The 13,826-nt window shown below is 37.7% G+C and overlaps 1 protein-coding gene across 1 annotated transcript; it reads right to left on the bottom strand.

The window, feature by feature from the left end:
* Nucleotides 1-29: 29 nt before the first annotated feature.
* Nucleotides 30-13,548, bottom strand: LOC102431673 (cytochrome b5 reductase 4-like). The gene is made up of 6 exons (XM_006108506.3): nt 13,487-13,548; nt 10,129-10,189; nt 8,446-8,503; nt 4,933-5,026; nt 2,114-2,146; nt 30-198 (listed from the first exon to the last, which is right to left on the bottom strand). The coding sequence occupies exons 2-6, from the start codon at nt 10,185-10,187 to the stop codon at nt 41-43; spliced, it is 402 nt and encodes a 133-aa protein (XP_006108568.2). The 5' UTR covers nt 10,188-10,189; nt 13,487-13,548; the 3' UTR covers nt 30-40.
* Between the last annotated feature and the right edge of the window lie 278 nt (nt 13,549-13,826).

Consider the following 13,826-nt stretch of genomic DNA (forward strand, 5'->3'; position numbering starts at 1 on the left):
CTTCCACATTCTGAAACAAATGTGCCAACACAACAATTTCTTAAACACAGGACTCAAAATAACAGCACAGCATACCTGTATCTTTCTTTGGAATAAGTGAATTATGATTCTCCAGGGGATGACCAAGACATTCCCAAGAAGTATTCTCTTTTTTCTTTAGGACAATCTCTATCTTTCCCACATTTGCAACAACCCGCACTGAAAAGAATATAAATTTTATTTTAAAACCAATCTTTCTCAAACAATCCAAATGTCTCAATCTGTATGAATGATACTGATAATTAGTAAAATAAATAAGATTTTGTGCACATATTCATCAAAATTTTTATACCTTATATAATGTTAGATGCTCAACCACTGAGCACCACTGGCCAGACAAGTTTAATTTATTTTAAATTTAGATTAACTTCTTTCAAGCTAATTCATCAAGGACCAAACTAATATGTATTGCTAATTTCCATACAAGCTCAAATATAGCTATGGCAACTACTTAACATATATAAAAAGGGAGAGGGCTGATATATACAACCAGCCATTGAATGGACCCATAAAAGCAAATATAATTACACACTTAGTAAGGATCTGAGGGGTATTATGAGTGAATTCAGTAGACCAATAATGAAGCTAATAAACACAGGAACTGCCTCAATAGAATGAGTCCCTATAAAGTGCATGTGAATCTTTGATAATTAAAAGTCTTATACATTATCTTTATTTTTGAATGGTTAAAATAGTTTAGAATATATGGGTAAATAAACTGTAGACTTTCATACATTGATTAAATTTTATAAATCGAATGTGTTGAAGACCTAAAGTATATTTCATTGTGTCTTAAGAAACAATCTGTTTTTCCTCACCATAAGCACAAAATTTCATAGCAATTTAACAACTTATGATAGTCAAATGAATTCAATTTAATAAGCACTGATCTGAAGCTTACCAAACATAAAAACATGGTTTGTGACTTTAAAGAGCTAAATTTATGTAATTTATGCTACTATGGTACATAAAAAGGGGAGACAGACCCAGGGTAAGGTATTCTGACAGTACCTTAAAACAAGAATACACACACGCACGCGCGTGCACACACACACACACACAAAATGGATTGTTATTCAGCCTTTAAAAAGAAGGAAATCCTGCCATGCAACAACATGGGTAAACCTGGAGGGAGTTACGTTAAGTGAAATAAGTCAGACAGAGAAGATGAATATGACATGGTATCTCTTATGGTGGAATCTTTAAAAAAAAATAAAGGTGAACTCATAGAAACAGGGGCTGGTGGTTAGGGAAAATTGGGAAGGGTATAAACTTTCAGTTATAAGATGAATAATCTGAGAATCTAAAGTATAACATGGTCACTACAGTTGATAATACTGTATTGTATAACTGAAATTTACTAAGAGTGTAGAACGTGTGTTCTCACCAAAAAATAAAAAGTAAATATGTGAGATTATGGATGTTAATTAATTCAATTGTGCGAATCCTTTCACAATACATACCTGTATCAAATCATCTTGTTGTACATATTAAAAATGATTTTATTATATTTAAAATAAAGCTTAAAAAATCCCCAAGAAACCACCACTCTATAATGAGTCTTCTGTTGTTAAACAGCTGTGTAAAATCCACATTGTGTATTTATATGCAGCAATATTTACAATTTAATATACTTTATCAACATTAAACATTCAAAAAAGAAAAATTTATCTGGTCTACAATATTTCTACAAGCTGAATGTCAGGAGTAGGGCAGAGATAAGGAAGGAAGGATGGAAGGAAGGAAGGAAGGGAGAAAGAAAGGAAAGAAGGAAGGAAAAAATAAAAGGGAGATAATTTTTTTTTTCCTAAGGAGAAGAAAAGGGAAGAGCAAAGACATAGAAAGAACAAGGGGAAAGAAAATAGGTGGGGGGAACCTGAAATCAGAGGGAGAATATATTTAAAAATTAATGCATTTGTTTATATAAAAAATATCACATCTTTATTTTAAAACAGAAATATAAATATGAAAAATAAAACAAATGCTTATTTCCCCCTCCTTCATATGTAGGTACATATGTATGTGCATATGTGTATATGAATGCATTATATAATTGTTTTTTGGTAAAGCTTACCAGAAAAATCTTCTTGAATCGCATGGCTTAGCTCTGGAAAAGAAAATTTATATATTCGTTAAAACCCAGTAATCCCACTTCTAGGAATATATCCCAAGAAATCAGAAACACCAATCGGAAAAGATATATGCACCCCTATGTTCATAGCAGCACAATTTACAATAGCTAAGATTTGGAAACAGCCTAGGTGCCCATCAGCAGACGAATGGATTAAAAAACTGTGGTACATCTACACAATGGAATACTACACTGCTATAAAAAAGAAGGAACTCTTACCATCTGCAACAGCATGGATGGACCTGGAGAGCATTATGCTAAATGAAATAAGCCAGTCAGAGAAAGATAAATACCACATGATCTCTCATTTGTGGAATATAGTGAACATAAAATGATGAACAAAAATAGATCGAGAGACAGAGAAGCATTGAACTGACTGTCAAACTTCAAAGGGAAGGCAGGGGAGGGGGTGGGGGTAAGAGATCAACCAAAGGACTTGTATGCATGCATATAAGCATTACCAATGGACACAGACACTAGGCATGTGAGGACATGTGCTGGGGGGTGGGAGTGGCCAAGGAGAGGTCAATGGGGGAAAAATATAATATTGTAATAGCTATGTGCAGGCCAGGGGGGTACTTTGAAATATTAGGGTGACCACTTTGTAAAGTATATGACTGTCTAACCACTATATTGTACACCTGAAACTAATACAGAATAATATTGAATATGAAAAAAATAGAATAAAACCCAACTTTAATTCACACAGTTCATGAACATCAAAGAAGATAATTTAAATGGTTCTTTTATGCACTATTTCAAATCTCTCAAGATAAGTAAAACATATTCTGAGAGACCAAAAGAAAGAAACTGTATACAACCAAAATGTAGAGTCAAATCATTTAAACATACTACATACATTTCTTCATTTTTGCTTAATTCTCTCCCTATTAATTAAAGAGTGAACACTCAATTGCTCACAGGTGGTAACCCACACTACTCCAAGTGTGGGTTCCACACTGACAACTCTACAAGCCAAGAAGAGAGCAGGGGAGGAAGCGAGGCATGCACGCATGCTCCGGGTGTGCCGGTGCACATGTGAACATAGGCCAGACCGGTTTAGCTCGGCTTCTCCTTTCTCATTGTTCTCTAAAGTTGAAAAAAGTTTACTGAGCATCTCTGTGTGCCATGCACTTTCTAGGTGTTATGGGCACAGCAGTTGGTGAAAGAGAAAAATCCCTGGAACTTACATTCCGGAAGAGAGATGCAAGAAATATTTTTTACAAACATTTGCTCTAAATTTCACTGTGATAATATGGTTACCTAGAACTTAAAATTTTACATTATTTTGGTCTTCTGATCCAATATTACCAACCATGAGTGTCATATTTTTGAACATGGAATTTTTGTTTGTTTTTTAATAAATGTGCAGAGATATGTTAGCTACATGCAGTGTGAACACTATTAGCCGTAATATTTGAAACATAATAGATGCTGGCACTGAGGTTTCATTTAAAGAAAAATTATGACAGTGCTAATGAATAATGTATACTTTTCTAGACATCTAAGTGTTTTCTAGACATCTCCCAAAAGAGGCAATTTACATTAGACTTTAGGCTAACAAAAAGTAGGATAGGACATATTTCTAGGAGAAAGGTTTGATTTTGATTAATAAATGAAAGGAAATAAGAAAGAAAAAGACATTTATCAACTCTGACCAAATTCAGGACTCTAGGCACTTCACTAATATAACAAAGCATCAAGCAGAATCCTGAGTCAGCTGAGATCTAGAGAATTTCAGTCTGTGTTTTACAAAAGTAAATGAAAGGTTCTATACGTAAGAATTCATACTTAAACCAATTACCAAGATTATTTTCTACTTGCTGTTGTTTTTGTTTATTTCATTTCTACCTTCTAATTAGAATATCATCTTCATAAAAGGAGAGAAGAGTGAAATCCTAGAGTTAAGTTCATTATGGGTCAAAAATGGATTCAGAATCTGGTATCTTTTATTCCAAATTTCAGTCCTGATTTTCTTTCTTTTGATAGATCTGTAATCTCTCAAAACAGACAGAAGTGAATTGTACAGTGGGTCTTTGACCATGGAGGGATATAATACAACCTTGCAGTCCATGCTGCTTCAGTGCAGCCTGACTTCCTTGTGACCCAGCAGGCAAGAAACAGGCCACTGAAACCAGCACCCGGTGACGGGTGCCTACTAGAAGCATGTGACAGACAGGCTTCCAGAGATTAGTTTGTAGATGTCAGGAAGAGTCTGACAAAGCTGGGCCAACAAATATTTCATGTTATTATTTATTTTGATTACATCTAATTATTTAAACTTGAGAAAGGGGAGGTTATACTGCCATTTGCTAGCAATTTCATTAATAGAAAGAAATATCAGAAAAAAGTGATAAAAATGATAAACCAAAATGATAGCATATCAAATATTAAACCAAAATAATAGCAGTTAGCCCTGGTTTGGTGGCTGTTGGTTAGAATGTCGTCTTGTGCACCAAAAGGTTGCAGGCTCAATTCCTAGTCAGGGCACATACATGGGTTTTGGGTTTGATCCCTGGTCAGGGTACATACTGGAGGCAACCGATTGATGTTTCTCTTTCGCATCAATGTCTCTTTTTTTCCCCCTCTCTCTCTCCCCCTTTCCTCTCTAAAAAAAAATGATCAATAAAAATAACATACCCTTGGGTGAGGAGTAAAAAATAACAGAAGATAAATATTTAGTACCTAGACTTCAGACCAAGTTACTGCCATATGTAAAGGACATTGGAGTTGTTTCCACTAATAAAGAATAAAGTACTTACCAATATGTATAAGATATGAATAATCCTTGATGATAGTTTCTGCTCTAAAGGAATCATACTGATGATCAACTATTACTGAGTCTAAATTGACATCCTTAAATAGAAAGCAAAAAGAGAAAGATTAAAAGGTATTTTTTTCCAAACTTCTACAACTATACTTTAAAAATATACATTTTTATTATTTCAGAGAAAAAGGGAGAGGGAGAGAGAGAGATAGAAACATCAATAAGAATCATTGATCAGCTGCCTCCTGCATGCCCCCTACTAGGGTTGGAGCCTGAAACCTGAGCATGTGTCCTGACCAGGAATCTAACTGGGGACCTCTTACCCTTCCCTTTTCTTCTCCTTGGGAAAAAAACACTGAGAAACACCAGCCAGGCCAAAAGAATTTTTAAAAGATGTAATATCTACACTTGATCTTAGCCAAAAATAGAAACAGAGGCATAAATACATAGAACAGACTGACAGTTGCCAGAGGGCAGGGAGAATGGGGGACTAGATGAAAGAAGATGAAGGGATTAAACAAAAAACATATACATAACACACAGACACAGATAACAGTGTGGTGACAGCCAGAGGGAGAAACGAGGGTGGGGCCTAGGCAAAGAGCTGGTGGATACAGAGGCAAAGAGAGTATGCTTGGGGCAGTGGGTGCACCACACAGTGTGCCGATGGCTTTTTAATGAATTGTGTGTGCACTTGAAATCTGTATGGTTTTGTGAACCAATGTCACTCCAATTAATTCAATAAAAAACTTAAAAATGCAATACCTGACTATTTAGGCAGGGCTACGGACCTCTTTTCCCTTAGACCAGTGGTTCTCAACCTTCTGGCCCTTTAAATACAGTTCCTCATGTTGTGATGCAACCATAAAATTATTTTCGTTGCTACTTCATAATTGTAATGTTGCTACTGTTATGAATCGTCATGTAAATATCTGATATGCAGGATGGTCTTAGGTGACTCCTTTGAAAGGGCCGTTCGACCGCCAAAGGGGTCGTGACCCACAGGTTGAGAACCGCTGCCTTAGACTGTCAAATAAAATTAAAAAAAAAAATGACAGCAGCCAACACAATAGCCGTCCAGTGTGAACAAATCAAAATTATACCCATTTTTTGTTAGATTGGCAAAAAATAGCATATTTTTTGTATGCTGCAGAATTTTAGTAGTTTGTGTGTGCAATGAAATAAAAAGGTTGAGAATTGTTGATTTACACCTTACACTGAACACATAATAACACACAGTCATCCATCCTCTGTGCCTCACTGATATTACTAAAGGCAGTAAACCCAGCTTCCTTAGGCGCTGCCCTCTTGGTTTTGGAATGTGCAATGAGACAATAACGAGGGGGAGTGGAAGGCGGGACAAGCTGTGCCTGTGGCACTCCTGGCTCTGTCAGGCAGAGGCTGGTGGCTCTTATGGTCAAGTCCTGCTACAAGAGTCAGAGGAGCTCACTGGCTCAGATGTGGTTTTGCTACTTACAGAAGTAGCATGGATTCTCAGAAACTCCTAGCTGCTAGAACTTGTCTTTAAATCCACATGGTTTCTCAAGTGTGGGAACCTTGTCAGTTGCTGGAGGATGTGTTTGGAAATGTTGTAAGTTGCCTGTTTATCTGATTTCCCAACTGGACTATAAGCCCAATAAAAGCCAAGTCTCTGTATCTGGCATATTATTAGATCCCTGACATCTAAGCACTGCAAATAAAGTAGGTGTTCAAGACATGGTGAATTAATTATGTCCTGAATTTTAATTTCAAGAGGGCATCTGAACCCCATTAGTGGTTTACCTATTCTAAGCCACAGCAGTAGTCTCTCCTGTCTCTCAAATCCCAATTTATGGTCAGGAAATTAGTTCTCATGGTGAAGTTAAATGGGATTCTTGTTTTGCCATCCATGCTTTCAAAAAAAAAAATCATAGAAAAGCACATATAATACTTGCTAGTCTAGTTTTTTCTAAGAGGCTATAGTGTGGTTGTTAAGAGCATACACAATGGAGCTAGCCTGCCTGGGTTCAAAATGCTAGATCTGCAACTTACTATGTGACTTTAGGTAAATAATTTAATCTCTCTTTGTTTCCTGATCTGTAAAGCAGGAATGACAAAAGTATTTCCCTCATTGAGGTAAATGGTGAGGGGTAAATCCTATCTAATAATAGACAAACATGGTAACTAACCATACCTCCGCTACGCTTCCCATTGGCTAATCAGGGTGATATGCAAATTAACTTCCAACCAAGATGGTGGCCGGCAGCCAGGCAGCTGAAGCGAACATGAGGCTTGCTTGTTCCAGTGATGGAGGAAGCCAAGGTTCCCCGCCTGCTGCGGTCGGGCTCTGAGCTGCACTCTAAGCAACAATGTTGCAATTATAGAAGCTAAACAAACCCCAGATACCTGCTTTCAGCCAGCCGGCCTAGGAGCTGGAGCCGCAACAAAGTTTCAATTACAGAAGGTAAATAAATCCCAGAATAAAAAAAAAGAAAAAGGAGAGACTGGGAGCTTCAGTTGCAGGCTTGGCCCGCCTGAAAACAGCCCTCAGCCCCTCATCCAGACTAGCCAGGCACCCCAGTGGGGACCCTCACCCTGAAGGGGGTGTGGGCAGCCTGAAAACAGCCATCAGCCCCTCATCCAGGCTGGCCAGGCACCCCAGTGGGGACCCCCACCCTGAAGGGGGTGCGGGCAGCCTGAAAACAGCCATCAGCCTCTCATCCAGGCTGGCCAGGCACCCAAGCGGGACCCCCATCCTGAAGGGGGTGCAGGCAGCCTGAAAACAGCCATCAGCCCCTCATCCAGGCTGGCCAGGCACCCAAGCGGGACCCCCATCCTGAAGGGGGTGCGGGCAGCCTGAAAACAGCCATCAGCCCCTCATCCAGGCTGGCCAGGCACCCAAGCGGGACCCCCACCCTGATCCGGGACACCATTCAGGGCAAACCAGCCGGCCCCCACCCGTGCACCAGGCCTCTATCCTATATAGTAAAAGGGTAATATGCAAACTGACCCTAACAGCAGAAATACTGGGAATGACTGGTCACTATGACACACACTGACCACCAGGGGGCAGACGCTCAATGCAGGAGCTGCCCTCTGGTGGTCAGTGAGCTCCCACATGGAGGAGCTCAGCTCAGCCACAAGCCAGGCTGATGGCTGCCAGTACAGCGGTGGTGGTGGGAGCCTCTCCTGCCTCCTCAGCAGCGCTAAGGATGTCCGACTGCAGCTTAGGTCTGCTCACCGCTGGCAAGTGGACATCCCCCGAGGGCCGCCGGGCTGCTAGAGGGATGTCTGATTGCCAGCTTAGGACCAATCCCCTGGGGAGCAGGCCTCAGCCAGCAGATGGTCATCCCCCGAGGGTCCCAGACTGCGAGAGGGCACAGGCCGGGCAGAGGGACCCCCCCCCCCCCCCGTGCACAAATTTTTGTGCACCGGGCCTCTAGTAAGTTAATAAAAGAAAAGTGCTTAGAAAAGTACCTGGCACATAGTTAATACTTATTTTTTTTTCCGATTTTAAAGATATGTTTACCTTCTGTTTAGTATATATGACAATGGTGACTAAAGAGTCTGTTTGGAACCAGTCATAGCTGTAAAATATCAAGAAAAAAATGAATTATTATATCAATAATCATGTGCACTAACATAATTAAAATAACTAAAAATCTACAGTGAGAAATATATTTTCTAGGTAAACATTTTTCCTAAGTAATCAGTGGTCTTACCATTATATAATTGGTAATTTTTTCCAAATTTAAAATACCTATATTTCCATGTTCCAACGGATTAAAAAAACACAAACAGGTATTTTTGACAAGACATTTTTTATAAAAGTTACACATCTCCTTACTAAAATTTTCTTTCATTAGAACAAACAAAATACAATATGTTTTCTTAAGGAACATAACAAAATCTACATGCTTATAATTACTTTTACTCCTCCCTGTCACAAATATTATTACTCAAGAAATTAATTCATCAAGGTGGTTTATTGAGTAAACAGTAAAACTTAAGGTAAAACTAAGTCTTCTGTTTTGTAATAGCTATTAATCAAACTGTTACTGTTTTGAACTTATTACCTACATATAGGCACCCATAAGTAAATCCTAGAGGAGGTATCCTTAGGACCTTAACATATATAAAATAATTTAGAAGATTGCATATGAAATAATTTAACAAATATAGGAGGATGCTGCTGATATAATATAGACCAACAATAGGGAAAAAGGCAGAAAGAGAAAAAACTACAAAGAACATAAATAACTCTGAGAACATGTGAAATATCCATAGTCCATATATATGTACGGACTATGGACATTTCATATCCTATATAATAAAAGGCTAAGGTGCAAATCGACCGAATGGCTGAACGACCGTCGCTGTGATGTGCACTGACCACCAGGGGGCAGACACCCAACGGAGGAGCTGCCCTTTGGTGGTCAGTGCTCCCACAGGGGGAGCACCGCTTAGCCAGAAGCCGGGCTCATGGCTGGCGAGTGCAGAAGTGATGGCAGGAGCCTCTCCCACCTCTGCAGCAGCGTTAAGGACCCCTCGGGGAATGTCCCACTGCGAGAGGGTGCAGGCTGGGCTGAGGGACCCCTCCCCTCCCAGTGCATGAATGTTGTGCACTGGGCTTCTAGTATTAAAAATTGTATAAAAAATTGGATATACAAAGAACAGAATAGTTCAATAAATTATGGTATGGTCATATAAAAGAATGCAGACAAAAATGCTTTTATAGAATATTTAATAACATAGGGAATTGGGCATAGAATATATCATAATACCAATATTTTCAAAAGAGAATAATATTGAAGTATGTATTATATGAATCAAACCGGGTGGAATAAACCAAATATTAAGACCTTATATCTAAGGTTGGTGGTATTAACAATTGATTGTTATCATTTTCTTTTGTATTTCTCTGCATTTTCCAAGTTTTCTACCAAAAATGTATATTTTATAATAAAAAGTATTTTGATCGTTTTATTAAAGTATTGGTATTTAAAATGAATCAAACTTCAGTTATATTAAACACTCAAATTTACAGAACAGTTCATTCTCCAATAATGTCTGATAAAGAAAGTCCTTGTGTCAGAGAAGCATGACTAATATAGTAAGCAATAAATCAAACCCATCGCTGTTTTATATTTTAATGTGTATATTTTGGTCTAAAACTGATTTAGCTTTGAAAGAGTAAAACAAGAAGGCATACCTTGGAGAAACCGGGCCTTCTTTGGCAAGTGCATCTGGCACTTGGCTCTTGGGAAGCATGCCTTCACAAGGAAAATAAACAAAATAGCCACAGTTCATCGAGGCAGTACTTTTATTTTAACCTTTTCATTAAACTTCTTATTGAAACATTATAAAAGGACACAAATCACAGATGTACTACTCAATAAATGTTCATAAAGTAAAACATACCCTGTACCCAGTACCCTGTTTGTAACCCCCCCTGATCACCACCCTTCCAACGGTAATCATTATTCTTATAACATCATGATTAGATTATACATGTATTTGACCTTTCTAAAAATGGAATCGTATGACATGTTCTTTTGATCTGACTTTTTTTTTGTCCAGCATTATAGACATTACAGTTCTTAAGTCAAATAAGCATGATTGATAGCAATAAATCAAACCTGGAGCTTTCTGAGATTTTATCCATGCTGTTGAATGCCTCAGTAGTTTGTTCGTTTTTATTAATGAGTAGTATTACACTCTATAAATGTACCAAAATTTATTCATTCTCTTGTTGACAGACATTTGGGCAGTTTTCACTATTATGCAAAGTGCTGTTATAAATATTATTGTACATGTTTATTCTTAAAAAACATATATCCACATTTCTGGTAGGTATATAGGGTGTGCATATGCTTAGCTTTGCTAGATACTATTACACAGTTTTCTAAAATGGTTGTACCAATTTACACTTTTCACCAGAAGTGTTTGAGGGTTCCAGTTGTTCTACAACCTCACTGACATGCGGTATTGTTTTTTTCCATTTCAGTCCTTCTTTTGGGCGTACATCAACAAAACATTCTAAATGTCCATTAAAGCTATGGTTTTCAAAGTTGTATTGGAAAACTCTGAGACATGGAAGAATTCTGTAGATACTGTAAACATGAAATATTTTCCTCCCACAACAGGAATGCACTGCTGTATCTATAAAATTTTCTTTGGGAAAAAGAGTACTGCTGCCAAAAGACTTTTGAAAATCACTACACTGATTATATTATTTCTCAAACTGTGTAGGAAAGGAAAGTAATGTTTAGTTTCTGGTGAGTCTTGAAATTCTCAAATTAGAAGTCACAGTATTTATATAAAGTTAGAGTTGGGAGGTGCCTTTAAGACAAACTAGTTTAGAGGTTTTCAAGATGCTTTTTAGTCGGAAAATCTTCTGTTGAAACACAAGTTTAAGTGCAAGCCCAGGTGTCAAACAGCCATATTTTTAGGATGAGGCTGACTGAGAACCCTGAATTCAGGCCTTACTCACTTAGTGTCCGTCTCATCCCATGGAACTCTGCAGAACACACTTAATTTTCAGATAAACAAAGGAAGTCTCTGAGATGTGACAGAAGGCCAAAGATATGAAGCAATTAGCAGTGAGCCTAAAGAAGAATGCTCTACCACAAAACTACAGGTATAATAAAAGAGATAAGACTACAATAAATCAAAATATATTTTTTCTAAAATGATAAAAACAAGAAAAAGCAAAATTAAGTTCTTGAGAAGCCCTAAAAGATATTTTATTAAGATATATATATATATATATATATATATATATATATATATATATATATATATCACCTTTTGGAGGCCTCTTATATAAATGAACACATCACAATCTAAGAATTTCTATAAGAAAAAACTATAAACAGAATTAATAAAAATATTCTAAAAACTACATAGTACCATACACATATAAATTATTAGGAGAGAATAATGCCATAGGCCAAATAATACACACCTTACACATTATATCCTTGGGATAAGTTGAAGGAATCTGAGATTAATGTGGGGTGGAGTAAAATAATTAGGTAAAGCAAGTTGGACTGAATGGATATTATCCCTCTCCAAAATTCTGATTGATGGACTGATATCAAATTGAAGGGATCAAGTCTCTGGTGGAATACTATAGTAGTTTATTCCATTCAGTATTTTAAACAACTGTATGAATAAAGACTTAGAAGGCAAGCAGATCACATCTACAAATGCATACAGTTACCACCAAGACTTAAATGAGCCGAACATGAGAGGCAGCTAATACAGCAAAAGCAGGTTTACAGTTGTGAGTAGGTGAAACAAAGTTTATTCTTGTATTATTATTATAATCATAACCTGCATGTATTTTTCCTTATAAGTGTAAACCTACTTTTTCTTACCCCTGCATATGTATATGTGTGTGTATAACAATCTCAGAGATCTAAGATCTTAAGAGGTAACTGTGCTAGCCAGACCACTGGTATGTTATAGTCCATTTTTAGGGACACCTTTAACTGAGGTAGTAGTTAAATGCAATGCATCCAAAGCAGGGCAATAAGAAAGTAAAGGTTCTGGAAGCCATATGTGGTGGGAAATGAAATGCCCAGTCCATCAGTAATTAGTCTTTAAGTGAAGGTTGTTTGTGTAATATTACAGAAGAGCCAATCATCAGATGAAATTTAAGATCAGTGCCTCATTTATGCAGTGTTATACTATTGGATAAGCAACTTCGGTTGTTACATTGCAAACTGCATAAATTAGTCTATAGTACAGACTATTTTCTCTACTTAGAAGCCCGGTGCATGGATTCGTGCACCGGTGGGGTCCCTCGGCCTGGCCTGTGGGCATCAGGCCAAAACTGGCTCTCTGACATCCCCGAAGGGGTCCCAGATTGTGAGAGGGTGGTTCTTGGGTGACGCACCCCGGAATCAGGCCCCCTCCTCTCTGGTTCTAGATACCTCACCCGAGAACCACAGCTGCCAAGTCACCACAGCTTGGCAGCTTCTGCATTGAGCATCTGCCCCCTGGTGGTCAGTGTGCATCTAAGCTACCAGTCGGACGGTCGGACGGTCGCTTAGGCTTTTTTTATATACAGATAACTCATCTGGCAATTTAGCTTATTAGCTGACTTTCTAAAACTTTCTTTTGCAGAGAGAAAAAAACCCTATTACTACACATACATTAATATAGTTCAGTTATAATTCCAAGTCATACTGAATGTCTGAAGAAGGCACTGCTGCTTAGCCCAGCTAGAGAAGAGTGGGTTAACAGGCTATGAGCATCTGTATGCAAACACTGGAGGTGACCTCACATGGCCGAGGGAGGTGACTTGTTCAGTCTTACTTCCTAATGACTACAAGTCTTCAAGCTGAGGGCAGATGAACATCAGGGATGTCATAGAGGGGACTACTATTAGAGTAATGGCTGGAATATGGGATCTATAGAGATCTGTCAATCCTTTAAGTTTGGGGAAGTAAAGACATCATTAGCCTAAAAATATATCTGAATACCCCAGGTAATTCTGTAAAGCAATATTACATATTATCAAGTGAGTATGATTCATTTTTCACTATAAATGTATGACTTACCATTTAAGACTTTCTTTTCCTCATGATAGTCTGTACAGTGATTTAGAAAAAAAGTCAGATAAGAATATTATAATGCCAAAGAGAATATCAGTTAATATTATTGACTTAAAGATATCAGCCCTTCTTTCTTGAAGGGCTTTTTTCTAAGGTCTGAGAGAGAAATAAGGGCTCATGTTTCAAACAAGTTTCAGCTCTGAAGATTGGCAGGCCATCTCTCCAGGCATTTCACTGGGCTTTTTATCTACTTATTTGAGTATTTATTCTAATATCCTGATTAACTTTTTAAGAAAACATATAAAAACCCAAATTTTTTCCAGGTTATCGTATTTTAAATTAGTCA

This window comes from Myotis lucifugus, unplaced genomic scaffold (assembly GCF_000147115.1).
Source record: "Myotis lucifugus unplaced genomic scaffold, Myoluc2.0 scaffold_2516, whole genome shotgun sequence".
Lineage (NCBI taxonomy): Eukaryota > Metazoa > Chordata > Mammalia > Chiroptera > Vespertilionidae > Myotis > Myotis lucifugus.